The sequence below is a fragment of the Cottoperca gobio genome, chromosome 3, assembly GCF_900634415.1.
Source record: "Cottoperca gobio chromosome 3, fCotGob3.1, whole genome shotgun sequence".
NCBI lineage: Eukaryota > Metazoa > Chordata > Actinopteri > Perciformes > Bovichtidae > Cottoperca > Cottoperca gobio.
The window spans coordinates 25,437,428-25,454,734 of NC_041357.1; the positions used below are offsets into that span (position 1 = coordinate 25,437,428).

At 41.7% G+C, this 17,307-nt stretch overlaps 1 protein-coding gene across 2 annotated transcripts in view; it reads right to left on the bottom strand.

Annotated features, from left to right (window-relative positions):
- Positions 1–1,182: 1,182 nt before the first annotated feature.
- nfatc3a (nuclear factor of activated T cells 3a) overlaps positions 1,183–17,307 on the bottom strand; it is a 55,742-nt gene continuing 39,617 nt past the window's right edge. For both annotated transcript variants that reach the window (XM_029426353.1, XM_029426360.1), the window contains exons 7-10: positions 16,691–16,746; positions 16,401–16,527; positions 13,424–14,524; positions 1,183–3,953 (exon numbers count right to left, since the gene is read on the bottom strand). In XM_029426353.1, coding sequence (XP_029282213.1) covers positions 3,877–3,953; positions 13,424–14,524; positions 16,401–16,527; positions 16,691–16,746 — 1,361 coding nt within the window. In that variant the 3' untranslated portion in view covers positions 1,183–3,876. The remainder of the gene's footprint in view (positions 3,954–13,423; positions 14,525–16,400; positions 16,528–16,690; positions 16,747–17,307) is intronic.

Below are 17,307 nucleotides of genomic sequence, written 5' to 3' on the forward strand. Positions count from 1 at the left end.
GCGCCACATCTGACACTTTCTATGAAATATTGCTCTTGTATCCATTTCATGAAAGGCAATTATGGCTGAAGGTGATTTACAAATCAAAACTTCACCTTTTATATTGACACAAACCAGTGTTTTCTACACATACTGTAGAAACAGGGCTTTATAAAGAGAAGCATACACGTTTGCAGCTGTGCTCAGTGTATCAACTTTGTTTTTTTCTGGTAGTTTAATCTTTGAGTAAACAGTTGTGACGTCTGCTTTCTTATTAAAGACATGTAAAATAAAAGTACCACGAAGCCAGAGGTGAGTTTTTCGTTTTATTGATATACACTACTTTAGAGCCTACAGTATGATGCAAGGTATTCCCTTTGAATAATTTCAAAAAGCACTGCAGTCTTAAAAATTACAAAAATTTTAACATACAAAATATACAAGAAATGACAATACAAGGCTCGGTAAACATCAGCTGAACCTGTATTTCCCTTTATTTTACAAAACGTATATTTATATATATTAATACATATATGTATATATACACATATGTATTAATATATATAAACGTGTATACATAAATATGTATATATAAATATATATACATATTTATGTATACACATGTGTTTATATATATATATATATATATATGTATTAATATATATAAACACATATGTGTATACATAAATATATATGCACATGTATTAATACATATATATATATATATGTATATACATATATACACATGTGTTAATATATATATATATATATATATATATATATTTATATATACATATATGTATTAATATATATTAATACATATATGTATATATAAATATATATACACATGTATTAATACATATATATATATATATATATATATATACAAATACTTGCATATATGTACTGTATATACAGTATATATACATACACTATATGCATATATATATATATATATATATATATATATACTGTATATATATATATGTATATGTGTGTATATGTATTTCTATATATATATAAACTGTATACATACATATATACTGTATATATATATATATATATATATACAGTATATATGTATGTATACAGTTTATATATATATAGAAATACATATACACACATATACATATATATATATACAGTATATATATATATATATATATATATATATATATATATACTGTTTATATATATATATATATATTCAACACTCATGTCCCCAATCTTTCAGGAATGACATCCATTTCAAAGTATCAAAAATAGAGTTGTACAGTCTCTGTCTGTAAAATGGGAACATATTGTTCGGTCTTTGGTTGAGACAGACGAGGACGGCAGCCAGAGTTTACTGTCAATGCTGGTTTTGTATTTGTTTTTTGTTGAGTCAGGTCTTTCAAGCTGCAGAACCAGCTTTAAATGCAAAAAGCTGTCTCCCTCCTCCCACCAAACCCTCGATGTCCACCCTGTGTGCCCCCCAAACACAAAACAAAGGAAAAATAATTATAGTTACCGACGTATGTCTTAGTCATGGAGAAAAATAAAATCAACCCAGAACAGCATACAGACACACGGACACAATTAAAACAAGAGTTAAGGCATCCTAATAGTTTACATAGTGACATGACACTCTCACTATCTTAATGTTTTTCCTTTCCGCTCTGTGAAGTTCTGAAGCAGCATCATAGTTTATAATCTCCGTTTTTATTTTCCATGTCATCGCTCACATGTGCTGCAGTTATAGTTTGCATAGCCTTAATACGTGTGTGTGCTTCTTGTTGAAAATCGGACTCTTAAAAATTCTGTCATCTGTACAGCATATTTGGTAGAAATACTATTCATCCACACACACACACACACACACACACACACACACACACACACATACACACCTGAACCTAATAAGATGCTCGCACTGCGTCCTTAACAAGGCAGATTGGCTGATGGACAACTCCAGGATGCTAACAGAATGAATCAAGCATCTACAACAAGTCTACTCTACTTCTATAGGCATCAAGGTCTTTTTTTTATTTTACTTTTTACTTTTTCCTCCTAATTAAAAGGCATTAGGCAGAATTGTAATGCATAGCAAAATCATTTTCACCTGGAAACTGACTTCAAAACGTCATAAGCAACACTCCTCAGCTCTCACGTGCAGGAGCGTCGTTGTCAAGCTTAAGGCAAAAAAAAGAAAAGCCAACGTCTGTTCGCATCCGCGCCTGAAACCTGCCCGACGCCACGCTTTCCTCGACACGGTGTTATTGCTGCCGTACAGGCACCGCATATCTGTCAGAATAAGAAATATGAATACATCATCCCTTCTGGAGACGATGAGTTTGATTGTGAACAGCAAACATTGATTGTTGCAAACAGGGGAAGTGCATCATGTTGTTCTCTAGACTTTGGGAGGGGGGGGGGGGGGGGGGCAATACATAAATGCAATATATAAACATCTTTATGTATAAAATACTTTCAAAACCTTTTGTCAGATCATTTCCCATCATATGTCATTACATCACAGGTGGCTGTTAGAAAGGCACACAAAGGCCCCGGGGGAGTTATTGCATTACAAATAAGTTTAAGAGACAGAGACGTCCGTCTGTGGATTATTAAAAACACTTCTCTCTAACCTGGAAATAATGGGCATCGTCAAATATCTTTGAATGAAAATTAGAGGGCTCATCAGGATTCATAAAATCATGTTTTCCGAAACAATAGTAATAGTCACACTCAAAGCCAGCTGTGCAAAAACAACAAAACAAAGCATTAGCTAGTACCATTCAAAGCTGCTAAGTGTTAATAAGGCATTTGTTCAACTTGAAGAAGATAAAGAAACACAGGAGGGACGACGTAAATGCTGAGCGAAGGAGGAAGAGAGAGAAAAGAGGGGATTCATGTACAGATATCTACACGGCTGCAAGTTTACTAAAAGTTGTGGAATGTTGCAGGTTGCAGATCCTCCCTGCCGGGCCCTGCACTCCAGACCTGAATGCTTTCATCAGCTACAAAGTGAGAGAAACAAAGAGTGGACAGCGATGTCATCACTGAGCCGAGAGCCAAACACTGGGATTGGACCAGAAAGTTTTAGCGAAAATATTCACATTTTTAATGATGTTTTAATTTCTGATGACTCAGGGGGTTTGATTTGAATTTGGAACAGCACTTTAACAGCTGATTGTAAATGTTCTCCAACTTCAGAGTGCGAGTAGTTTTGCTGAAGCTCGCTCAGACAAATCTAGAATGTTTTTAGTATCCTGAGGTTGATCTTGTTTTTGCCTCTTTGGCTTTAGCGTACTGAAACAGCTTTGAGATCCCAGCTCTGGCTTCCTGTGAGAACACCGCGCACTCCCGAGTTTCTCTTATTCACACATGTCTCAAGACGTCTTCGTTAACGAAGGGTGATGCTGGTGAGAGCGGGAACCACAACACGCACTGTTGTATCGTCTCCACTACGAGAGAGTGCTCCGTACTCGCGGAGAGCTGACTGTTCAGGAAGACGGCGGCGGACACGGGGTCACATCTTATTGTCCGACCTTTTCGACCTCGCTGTAACTCCCCGTGGTCATCTTCTCCTGCTCGCCTTTCTCTTTCGTCTGTGTCAAGTTGTGAGTTCTGTTTCTGTATCTCTAAATAAGAGAAGCAGATTTATAATCAGAGGAGACGAACGAGTGTCTTCATGTCCGTGAGGCTTTAACAGAATCTCCAACCGCATTCTGTCTTTGTCCACAGTCTGTCTCATCTCTTCCTGCCCTCATGTCCCATCGCACACCACACCAGCACCCTGGACCTGGGGCCATGTCGGAGCTGTGGGGTCGCGGGATCAAGAGCTGGAGGGGGAGGGGGGGGGGGGGGGCGTTTCATGAGCCAAACGGCTGCGTCAGGGTCTGGGCGCGGGCCGGGCTATGACTGGTTGTGTGCTGATGGAGGACCGTGAGTGCTGGGGGACTGGGACATGTCTCTGCCGATGATTTCATTCACTGTGAAGAGAAAAAACAAAGGTATTATTTCCAATGACTTTACTTTACTTAGCTCACAGGAGCTTCAGGTGTTGTTTCCTCCTGCATATTTGTTGTTTGTTTTGTTGTGTTTCTGTACCAAAGAAGGAAAAACTGTGTGACAGTTCTGCAGCTTGTGGTGGGAAGATAATAGGGCGACGTACACTGGAAAACACTTGACACTAAGTAATAAGGTGATACAAGTAATATTACATTGATAAACTATGAAATCAATCTGTTGCTTTGTAGGGCTGCTTTACGTTTTGGAAACTGTGCATGTTAAGTATAAAGCCCCGAAGCTTGACATCTTTTTTCCGCAAAATCAGAAAGAAAGCCCTGAAGCTTTATAATGCTTAATCCGCTCTTCACTCATGGAAAGTTCAGTAGAGGTACATAAGTGTGGCCAGCAGAGGGCAGTGTGTTCCTCACAGGACTGAAAGCTCAAACTCAACCAGCCGAGAGCTCAAAGTGGAAAAACTCTGGAACTGGCAGCCCTATAGGTCACAAAGTCACCGCTCTGACGTGAGATATAATCACTCCTCACATAACAAATGAGAGAAACTCTTCCATTCGCTAAATGTGCACGTTCTGACCTTTGTTTGAGTCCAAGCAATGTTACCAGTTACCACCACAGCGCAGTGACTGCTATAAACCATCCTGTATGGCTGTGTGTTACTTCATTAGAGCTTTAATGGTGGTTCAGAACATTTCCTCAGGCATGTTCATGGGGTTTGTAAGCATGTCAAAAGGGCCGTGGGAAACCGATCCATTGTTTAAAAACACGTTCAGGCACAGCGAGGTTAATTACTCCATCGACTCACTTACAGCCTGATTTTAAATAAATAACAGATAACTCTCTTTCTCTGCCGCCTGTTCTCCAGCCAGCGCATGTGATTGCTTTACATGTGATGCCTCTGTTCAGTATTCACACTGGGACCACAAGAGACAAAGCGGGGCACGAGTAAAGAGTGCAGCCGTGAAGTAAATCTACTTGAAATACTTTAACGTGGTGAGAAAGACACGTTCGGTGAAATTCATGGGAAAATGTGACGTGAACGTTGTTTTTTTTTCTCCCACTGTAACAAAACTGTTGCGTTTTCATCCCGTGACTTCTTCATGTGATTTATTAAAAAAAGGTGCCATTGACAGGTCGGGAACAGGCTTGGCGACCTCTGGCCCAGTCTGACACTCGGAGAGTTATACCTGTTTGTACATGACGACTCCACCTGCCTCTGTGCATCGCTACTGTAAAATCACACATTCCCGAAGCCATAATAAACATGTGTATTACTGTAAATCTATTGTTTAAGGGGGGGGGGGGGCAGGATGACTCAGTCAATGATGAGAAATTGTGCCCAGGCATGTGTGTTTCATCAGAACGAAGAAACCATATTTAGATTTGATGACGCAAAGAGTGACAGGAACGCTGGCAACACTTCTTCTTGTGTATTAACTGCACATATTTACATTAAACATTCATTCTTTGTACATTCTGTTGTTTTATTTGTGTTTTCATGCTGCTTGCGTTTGTGTCTGGCCACCGTCACTCACATCATCCTGTTAGCGTGGGAGGCTCTTCCTTTCCCATGTCAACCATGTTCACACACACACGATCACACTCACAGCAACACCACACGCTTACGAGACTATACAGTGACTATCAAAGCAAACATTTACCTCTGTTTATATAACACTGAGATACAATATACAACCAGTTGGCCAGTTTATCGATTTTGTCACACAGTTACGGATCGGTGAAATAAAACTGTGATGGAGGACTACAGATCTCCTTTAATGGCCGTGACCTTTCAAAAGACAAGTGGTGCAACTGTGCTCCAAATAAACAGCATCTTACACCGTTAAAGGACCATCAGAGAGCAGCTGCATCCATAAACTCAAAAGGCTAGCACGCTAACCGGGCTTCTGTTGTCCCATTTAGTGAAATGTTTTATCGTATGTATTTCACTTTTAACACACGTGTCAAAACTCATCTTTCAAAACTGATCATGGTCTGTATACGGCTCTAATTTCATTTCATTACCGGGTCAATCACAGAGTGATGTTTACGGGCTGTTTTGTGGAAAACTCTGTATCTGCTCGAAACACCACAGAAAATATGAGCAACATAGTGTGAGGTGCAACAGACCGACATCAAGTGGGCGTCTGCTAAAAGAAACACATCACTTTCCGCAGTACTGTTTAGATTGTTGCACAGGCAAACATTAACCTATCGACTGGTAAATAACGCAGTTAGCATGAAACAATGTGAAGACTCGTGACGCCATCGAGAGCAACGTTGCACTAACTCCTCTCTATTTGATTCACATGGTTTTCTCATTAAAAAAAGTGCAGGGAGAGGTTTCCCCACACACTCTTTCAGAAACGTTTTCGTTAGACTTCACTCTCGATATTACAGCTGCGCTCGATGCAAATTTGGACGACTCAATTTGGGGCCGTTGGAAGAAAGATAACTTATTTTGAAAGTGAATTTCCGTCGAGGAGCAGAGTTTAATCCCTCTCGAGTCAGCATGTGTGGACTAAAGACAAAAAATATAAAGAGCAAAATAAACTTCAGGGATTTACAAAAGTTCAATCAGTATTTGACATAAAAACGAAGGTTAATTTCATTAGTCAACAATAACCTATGCGTCAGATACGATCATTCAAATAGAGCTGGAACCCCACACATCAATAATCCAGAAGTGAAAGAGCGGTTTGAGTCGAGTCTGGGCTCTGAAGAGTTTCATATGCTGCTCTCAGATTTACTGGTATTGTTCATGAGCCGGTGATTCAGCGCTGCCTGCCATAAGTGTGTCTCTGAATGTCTCAGCCGGAGGGAGATCCTCTGCAAATGACTGGGATGGGGGGGCTCCCTATTCAAAATACACACCTGCAGTCAGCCGACTACTACGACTGCTCTCAGATCAGCTCACATCAGAAGGATCCCCTGCGTGCGGACGGCTGTTAAATGCTAATGTCAAGAACAAGCCGGGGGGGGGGTTCAGATTAACGTCATTAAATATGTGAAAGATATAACTTAAAGAAACTCCAGAATATGTCACATGGTCACAGCTTTTAAAAAAGAAGAAAGTGTTGGCCTTGAAACAAATCTACATATGCTGAATACATTGTTGTTAGCAGACCGCTGAGATTGGGTAATTTTACCTCTCCGTTTATAAAGTGCATGTCAAAGGAGGTATATTAAAAAAGATTTCCATAATGCAAAACAGAAGTAAAATAAGCAGATGGCCATTCAGTACGATAAACATGTCTACTGTCGAAATGGAAAATGGGTAATTACCATAACCCTCTGTGACACATTGAAAAAAGTTCCCTGACCCAGGCTTAAAAAACATTACTCTGGCAGAGCAGCTTAAGCAAATAACTCGAAGATTGACTGATTCTTGAGAACGGCAAATGAAGACAACATGCCACGATGGAAAACATTTGTGCAGAAAGGGATCACAAAGAGGCAAGACTTGGTTTGCCTGCAAGAGGGAATATCCAAGCACAGTTTCCACTTGCAGGACCCTGTAATGACATGCACACTGTCTTCACAAAGCCTCAGGTATGAGAGGAAATCCACTGAGCGATCACACACACACACACACACACACACACACACACACTCACACATTGGAAATAGATGGTCAGTTGATGGAACGGCTCAGTAAAGCTTTCTCTGGTGCACTCGTTTAACTCTGCTCTGTGATCTCTTTTATTTTCATTTCACCTTGGGAGTAGGTAAGTACGTGAGTGGGTGAGGGCACATCGGAGAAGCTCTTTAAAAAGTCCGTTTCTCAAAGTCACTCATTTCTGTGAATCATCGCTGGATTTCCCCATTTGATCTGACGCTAAGTGATTCACAAGACTCCCTGCCTTAGATCCGGGACGCTGGATAGTGGCTCCACTCAGCGGATGACCTCAGGACTAGGCTTTAGGAAGGAAACCACTGGAGCACAAATGGCCGCCCGGGGAGATGGGCAAAGCTCATTACAATGGTTAACGGTACATGCTTTAGGTCTTATCAGCAGAGAGCATCGATCTGATGAATCTCTGGTGTCTAAATCATAATAACCCAAAAGCTTTTCTTGATATCTAATGGGTGGTAGTCACAAGCTGCTAAAACATTTAAGATAATAGATTCATTTTATCACTTGAGCAGAGAGTTTTGGTTAATGTTTCCTGTTCCCTCAGAATAATGTAGAGCAGTAAAGCTGCGACAAACGGTCACTTTCATTATCGACTGATTGTCTATAAAATGTCAGGGAATAGTGAAAGATGCCTGTTAAAATGTCCTAAAGCCCAACGTGAAGTCAAAACCTCAAAGATATTTCATTCACTAGCACATAAGACAAAGAGAAGCAACACATCCTCACATTTGAGAGGCTGAAATGACAGAATGTTTTGTATTATTCTTTGAAAAATTGAAGATGAATTATCTGTCGCCTAGTAATCCTCGTCTTAAAAAAAAAAAAAAAAAGGTGTGAGTAGTTTAAAAAAAGAAAGCATCTTTCACACTGCAGCTGAGGTGACTCAATGTAAACTTTACAAACGTACACACACCCACCCACACACACACACACACACACACACACACACACACACACACACACACACACACACACACACTTGTATAGACACATTTCAGCCCCTGTACATTTACAAGGGGGAGTGACATTTACTTTACTACGTTGTCATGTCCTTACTTGTGCACCATCAGAAATGTGGTGACTAGTTTTCATTTTCCCGTCAAACACACAAGAAAAAAATCGAGGAAGAGCAGAAACAACGCAACAAACTAAATCTTAGCAAAGTCCCCATTGAAGACAGCGCTGTTAGTTCGTATAATACTCTCAGCGTGTATTCAGAATCATGAACTAAGAGTTAATATGTTGCTCTCATCTCCACTGAGGGATTTCCAGGCTTCCCCTCCTCCCGTCTAAAGAAAAAGGCATCACTGGCACCGTATCCGGGCTCCAGCCTCTGCCAAGAGCTCTGCAGTACACTCTCTGAGACCTTAATTGTATGGAAAGATGACACAGAAAGTCCGTTTCCACTTGTTTCAGAGGGAAAGACCAGCAAATGTTTGCCATTGTTTTTAACGAGCAGCAGCAGCATTCGATGGAAATGTATTTTTCCTTCCACTGTTGTTTTTTTTAATGCCATCAAAATCAAGAGCTCTGTGTTATTACTCTGTTATGGTTGGTTAATGGCAGCATGAAGCCTCTGACGGAGATGATCCCACATACACACGTCTGTGCACAGTAAAGATTTATATGTGGTTGTTTCGTACGAATATAATCAGTTAAATGAACTGCAGATATGTTTACATTTCTTCCTGGTTGTGTACGCACACACATAATAATTATGGAAAAACTAGTTTGTCTGATGCAATATCTCTATAGTGATGAATCCAGAGCTTTTACTGTAAATGACTTCACTCTACAATGTTTTTGAATGATGGTTGTTGATCTTAGCGATGGCGGCTATTCAATGACAATAAATTAAAGCTGTACTTTTACGGTCCAAAAAAAAAAAATCGAACTTTCCAAAGAACAAAAATATGAATCAAGATCATTTACAAAGTGAGCAGAGAAACCAAAAGGTCAATTCAAAGTAAAATTTTATGTTTAATTTCATTTGGGACACAACAGGAGTCGTATTTCTCGCCACCTGTCAAAAGGTGAATCCAACATTCACTGGCGTTTTATCCTCGGCCTGGTCGCCAATTCCTGAGAAAAATATCCAAGTCTTTTTTGGATTGCTAGATGTTGGCCTCTTCCTCGCTCACTTGTTTTATTCATTTACGGCTCTCTGCCATTTTTTTCAACATTCAGAGCGCCTACAGTCAGATTGTGGCCAGAGAGCGGCGGCCCAGGAGCTGAAGCAGACTTGAAAATGAGAAGACTGGGATATTGTTTGATGTTTACAGCAACAGTCAGACACATTTACACGAGTAGAGCATTACAGAACCCCTCTCATACAGTATCTATGGGTAAACAGAAGGTTGCAGTCAGTAGCCGGTTAGCTTAGCATAAAACCTGGCCAAAAGCTAGCGTGGCTAAGTGACAAAATCCACCTACCAGTTCAATGCTAAATTAAGCTGCAGCCTCATATTTAAAAAAAAAAGCATGTGCCTCTGAGCAACAATGATGTAGCTATAAAATAAAATAAACATGCAAGGAACTATTGTGCTGCACAATATGATACGTTTCTGTCTATTTCTGCCCAGCCTGTGCTCTGTAAAGAAACAAAACAGTAAAAACATCAATTAAAAAGATGTGTTCACTGCACGGACAGGATATTTGAATACATCTCCAGGATAACGAGGGTCACTCCCTGTGTGTATCTGTGTGTGTGTGTGTGTGTGTGTGTGTGTGTGTGTGTGTGTGCGTTTGTGTCATTACTGTGTCTCTCTTAAGGAGTGCAAGCAGGATGGCTCGACCTATTATTAACCCTCAATACTGTGCTTGCAGTTTGAGGCAGCTGTGCATTTGGGCAGGGCAGGGCCAACAAAAGAGCAGCTTTTGTTGTGAACACACACTGCGCACACTACAGACACCCCAGTAACTGCTCACACGCACACACACACACACACGCAAACGGAGACAAACACACACGTGCTACCCCTTCCCATCCGTGCTCTGTAAACATAGAGATCATCACGTGCTGATTAATTACTTAAATGCACGGTTTGGCAGCACAAGGGCTTCAGATTCTGTCACCATGACGGCTGTAATCAACGTTACAAAAGAGCCGATTCTTCAAGCCACTACTGTGATTATGGAGTAGCTTAACACACAAGTTAAAAGGGCTCGCTTAGGATAGCCAGTAGACATTAATGAAAATAAAAACTCAATCATTCATCTTAAGTGAGGAACTGACACGCCATGGTCTCTTTGCCAAATGTGCCAAACTGTGACCATGAAGAAAAACCTGTCTTTGATGGCACACCCGACCGTACGCTGTTCTGTTTATATTCAGACAACAAAGCAGAAGAAATACTCAAAGCTGCACATTTGACTGACATTCAGTTTTGTTTCCTTTTCAGCTTTTCCATTTTCTTTGTTAACATCTATTTTATATTTAATATATATTCTTCATCTTTTTTATATTAGGATTTCACTGTAACTACACTACTTCACTAAGTCAATATGGACACATTCAAATGTACAGTATATACTGTAAAAAAAAGCATAAAATGATCCGGTATACACTTTACTTTAATCTCAGATGCCAAGTGCACTTCAGATTGAATGTCTCGGCTGAGTGACCTTGCAGTGGGGTTGGATCCTAACCTTGTCTGTCCATCTGTCTGTCAGTCTGTCTTCTCACCTCCTGTGTCTCCTGCTTTGCACACACACACACACACATACAGTACACTCACACCTTCACAACATCAAACAGATAGACACAAACACAATACCCCATCTCTCTCTCTCACACACACACACACACACACACACACACACACACACACACACACACACACACACACACACACGCACACATCTCAAGCACGCTCTGGTGTGCGTCACAAGGGCCATCTGCTTGCTAACCAGAGCAGTTTTTCTACATGGTCACATTTGTATTCCCTCTCATGAAAGTCTGTAATTCTCCTGCAGCAGTTCATGTCATGTAAAATGATTGTATGATATGCAAAAAATATGATTAAATCTCATCTTTCTACATGTCAGAAAACAGTTTAAAGCCACATTTTGCATGTTTTACTAAAATATGTATTTTATCAGTAAGACATTCATTTGTTAAAGGGTGTGGCCGGCAGTTACACCATCAAAAGGCTGGTTTTCCCTGTTCTAACTTTAATCATACAGCCAGTCACAGTGATTATATGCACTGCTTTGAAATGTTAATTATACATAATTGCTCTGGATTATATTTGAGTGTGTAAACAGATTTGTGCATATTTTATAAGATATATCTATATATGTGTGCATTTGTGCTCATCCTGATCTGTCTGTCTATCGAACTGGGGTGAATATGGTCTACTTAAGAGAGTGTGACCTCCTAAAACTCACGGGTGTAAGCTTCACTTTGCTACTTCAAAACATGGCCTACAGAGCTGGGCTGGCACAGAAAGCTATTTTTAGCCAGAGGCTCAAAGGGAGAGCTTACATTCCCGGCTGAATCGTGTCACTCACAAACTTTTCTCACACTTTTTTGTAGTTGTAATAGTGCGAGTGTAGCCGGCTACTTTCAGAGTGGCTGTGGTTCTGCATGTGTGTTGGGGAGACAGCAACAAAATCTGAGTTGTAGTTTTATGGGAAACATTCACACAGGTTACATGTTTAAATTGTATTGTGAACCTCAGTGGTTGTCGGTCTTTCACATGTGACTTATTGACAATGGCCATGTGTTAATTAGGCTGACCCTTGCTAGCACACTTTATCACACCTCCCTGACACAGCCTATACAGGCTATTTATTAACCCTAAACCTTTAGGACCCTCATTTGAATATGGCACTGGGGTTAACGAAACCCAAGCGAGGCTCTGGACGCCAAATAAGGAGGTAGATGATTTGGAATAGTTTGGACACACGTATTTTAAGAAAAGAAGTAGAGTTCATGGATGAGAGACAAATGCTGCTAAATTACTTCACGGTCAATTGTTAAGTCAACAAGTTCTTCTGAGCATGCTAATTAGAGTTGTTAAAGCATGTACACACACACACACTCACATACGCACAAATGCACACAGGATGTAATTACTGCAGCAGCACACAACTGTAGTCTCTGTGTTTCAGCTACAGCAAGGAGCACAACATGATGCAATCATCTCCCTCTCCCCAGTTCCAAGAAGCCAAAACATACAAAGTGTAATTCATCTCCAAACTGCTGCCAGAGATACAGAAGCTTAGTGCTTTTACAATTAGACCCCTTTCATGTGATACTATAGTTATCAGTGCTATTGTGTCTATGTTACCCAATACTATGTCACAAGACCCCTCAGTAACACACCTGTGTACACAACTGTGCGCTGCAACAACAGATGAAACGCTATCACAATAATCAGGCATCAAGGTTCCACCGACTTACTTAGCAACTGATGCTCCGTATTGTTTTACATCATCAGAAACAAGTTTAACTTGCCCGTGAAACATTGTAGCGTTCATTTAATCCCTTAGCGTCCTTTGTTTTAGACTGAAAATTAGATTGTTCACAGATGGGAGTGCTGTGTAAATATCTTTTGTAAAAAAAAAAACAGGGTGAGGAAGTCAAATGTGATTTCCTCCAGGAGCTTCAAGTTAAGAAATAAAAACTACCAGATGTCTTGTGCTTGCCTTTGTCACTTTTCATGAATTGAAAATAACAGTAGAGAAGGTACTGTAGATTGATGACATGCTCTCAATGACTCCGTCATCAGGTGGACAATAAACCCACAAAAGGATTTTGTTGTCACAGATTAATATGATAAATAAATATCTTACCATCGTCCAGCGTGATGTCCTGTAGGCCGATGGAACGGAAGGTGGGCTCCCTCTCCTGCGGCTCCTGTTTGATGTCCAGCCTCTCTCCATCAGAGGGGAAGGCACCCTGCGGGCTTAGCGGGTGAACCAGAGGCCCTGCTGCCACCGGGGACAGACTGGCCATGACCGGACTTGTAGCCTGGGGAGAGTGCTGTCCTGAATGCTGCTGTTGCATTGGCCCTAGAGGACTGCCACTAGAGGTGGGGGAGGATGAGGTGGGAGAGTGGTAGGGCAGCGAGTGGACCTGAGGGGAGGAAGGCCCAGAATGGGGAGAGGGGATCATCCTTGGAGCAGGGGCGCTAGACGATGTGGGACAGGAGGCTGACCTTTGACCTACCGGGTGGTAGCCCATAGCCCTCTGCAGTTGGGAGGAGTGCTGTCCCACGAGGGGGTGGCCTCCGGGAGAGGGTACCTGGGTGGGATTTGGGGAGCAGTGATAGCTACCTAGTGTGTGCAGGTGTGGGGATGAGGGGCTGAGCATGGGTTGCTGGCTCTGGGGAGACCCAGGAATGGGGTTGGTGATTGAAGAGGAGGGAGCTGATGGTGAGGAGCATGGGGAGGAAGGGTACACCATTCCCATGCTCATTGGGTGTGACGCTGCACTGGGGCTGTGCTGAAAGGGCATCCTCTCGTAGCCCTGAAGAGGAAGGCTGGACTGGCCGTTGAAGGGCAGGCTATGACTATGACTGTGGCTGTGGCTGTGCTGCATAGGCTGGTAGGAGGGCCGGGGAGGAACAGGATGAGGAGTAGGGACAGAGCTCGGGTGGAACGTCATGTGGCAGTCTGCAGGGGGGTGGTGCAAGCTGCGACCCTGGAGGTGAGGCAGGTGCTGGAAAGACGGGGAGCCCAGGGAGGGGCAGGGGGACTGCAGGGGTAACAAGCCAGGTCCGGAGCCGGTGGCCAGGCCGTGAGGGGAGCTGGACAGAAGGTTGTCCGATGGGTGGCACTGCTCAGGAGAAGGCAGCTGCGTACGCACCAGACTGGCAGCATGTGCCAGGGGCATGGACATAGGGGGTACTGCAGAAAGGTCCAGCTCTTCTCTGTGCTCCTGTTTCACCAGGACTAAAGGGAGAGGTATACATAGAGAGAGGGAGGAAGAGAGATATGATGAAAAAGGAGAGACAGGAAAAAGGAGAAAAAACACATTGTCAGTTACGTCTATCAATCAAACACTGCATGCAGAGGAAGAAACATAATATATACATTTGTCAAGTCACTGCAGTGTAACACAAAGACTATTTCCCAAATCTGTGTCTTCAATATGTTTCAGTACAACCAAAAGAACTAGGTCATAGAAATCTCAAAGCCGTGAACATAGTTTCTGAAATGTATGGATTGTGAAATGGGTCTCCTTCCAGAGTGACATTGTGATTAATGGGGCCATTCACTTTTACTGTGACAGCTCACAGCACTGCTATGCCAATCGGTAACCTATTTCCCAATCTGGTGCCTTGTGACAGTGAGTTTTATTTTTATCCAGCACTGAATTAGAGGGAGAGCATATGTTGTCAGTCCGGGTGCCATCATGTGAAATGTTGTGTGGGAAGAGAGGAGCTGAATGCCCTGCAGCCCAGATCAGACGAACAGCAAACGAGTTCACTGCTCTTGCCCTCTACTCACCCCATCATGCCTCTGGGATTGAGAGGCAAGGGGGCACGAAAAGGCCAAATAGGGTCTATTCAGGCTAAAAACGGCGCCAGAGGGATATCAAGGGTAAGGGAGGGTACTGTGTATATAAACATAGAAGTCTAGAAGTGTTTTCTTCTTCATTACAGCTTCAAAATTGAGCATAGAGGTTTAATAAATAGTGTGCTCCTTATGTTAAAAAAAAAAAAGACAAAAGGCAATGTTACAGTTTTCTCAGAATTCATCCTTATATTAGGCCAGGGCCTCTGCAGCACAGCCCACAATGAATTTTTGCCACAATTAAGCAGGTGGTGTCTGTGGTGACACTAGGGGTGTCAGCGACCCAGCGTGACTGACAGAGCAGGGTTACTGTACTCTGCTCTGATTGGCTGCCATAATCTGTCAACGGTGAAAACAGGAACTGTCAGTGCTGAGTGGGCGCGCTTGCAAACAGAAAGGCTGGGTGGGTGGAGGGGCAAGGCACGCACACACACAGACACACACGCACGCGCACACACACACATACACACACACACACACACACACACACGCGCACACACTGTTGTGGTAAAGCTCAGGGGTTTGGATATGTTGCACAAAATGCTCACATGTCATTATATTCCACCAACGCTGTTTTCAGTTTGACTGGCTTCAAGAGGAAAATAACACAATAACAATATCAAATAGCAACGCAGGAATTTGACTTTAATGAAAAACATTAAGGAAACTTTCCAATCAAAATATTATGACCACCGAGTTTCCTTACTGCTAAAATAATCATATCAAACCACAACTCATGATCTTGTGTAGTAAAAGTTTCCTGGAGAGCAAAACATTTGCATCATAAACCCCCATGCAAATAAAGTAAATGTGAGAGAAGGGGTTGGCTTTGGGAGTAGGTTTTACAAAAAACAAACAGTTGGCAGGTGTTAATGTTATTGTTAGTGGAAGAGCCCTCTCTAAACCACAGCGATACTTTCTTTGGAAAGAGAAAGAGAGAAACGAGGTTAGTGAAACCCCTGTGGAGAAGTGTGCAACACGGAGAGCATGTTACAACTGTCTCTGCTGTCAATCAAACTTCTTGTCATTACCTTGGGAGATCTACTACAGCAGGAAGCAGGACACCCAAAGGAATGCAAAGTAAAGCTTGAGAGAATCTCTTTGTGTCTGTAAAAGCATGAGATCAGCAATGTTGTGCTCCCTTGACTAACCCTTATTGTTCCCTGAGGATGTACTCAGGGATATTTGTATGAAAAAAACCAAAGCATTTATTGATGGTCTTTCTAAAAGTCTTGAGAACCTCTCATCTCACCTGACAGGTAAGTGAAGCGTTGCGATTGGCTCCTTTTCCGCTTGCCATTGCAGACATAAAACTGCACCTGCACAGCTGAGCCCACAGACTTACTGTGGTAGGGAGGGACCTCCACCATGATGCAAGACTACAAAAAGACATTTAACATTATTTACACTCACTTATTGCCAACAAAACATACAATGCACACAACAAAATGCAAATACTAGTACAAAAAGGTTTATGTAAGTGAAAATATTACAGACTAAATGCTGTACAATAACTTTACAGGTAAATGACTGACGACTTACTCCTTGAGTTTTCTCGCGCATTATTTTTGCCTCAACTTCCCATTGTGGTCGTCCATCTAGGAGGAAAGATTAAGAACAAAAGAACAAGCTAAATGCATAAAGCAGTGATAATCCTAGACATCCTCACATGCTAGTCACAACATACAGTAGAAATAGGCATGAAAACAACAAATGGAATAAATAAGAATAAAATTCGACCAGATGACAGAACATGATGATGATGACTACAGGTTCATCATTTAGACCCTTTTGAATTAAAGTGTGCTGTTTTTCAAAAGAACTTTCCTCTTCTGGAGAAGCTCTCTCTCTCGCTCTCTCTAATTTCTATTTTCCTAAAGATGATGTCAGTGTACAGTGCTTTCTCAAACAGACAGGGCTTAAGAACCATATGAGGCTTCAAGCGCAGGATTTCAATTTGTTCTGGAGAACCAAGAGACATCAAAACCATGTCATTTTCAAAGGCCCAGAAGCCCCTTGGAGAAAATCCTTGCAGCTATTAAATAATAATCAAATGTCCAAAAGTCCTGCTGTTTGTCTTGCCTGGTTAACATTATGGAGAGAGCAGTGGAATAATTGTATTTATTTTAAAATGCCTTTACACACTGCCAGGTTTCTGG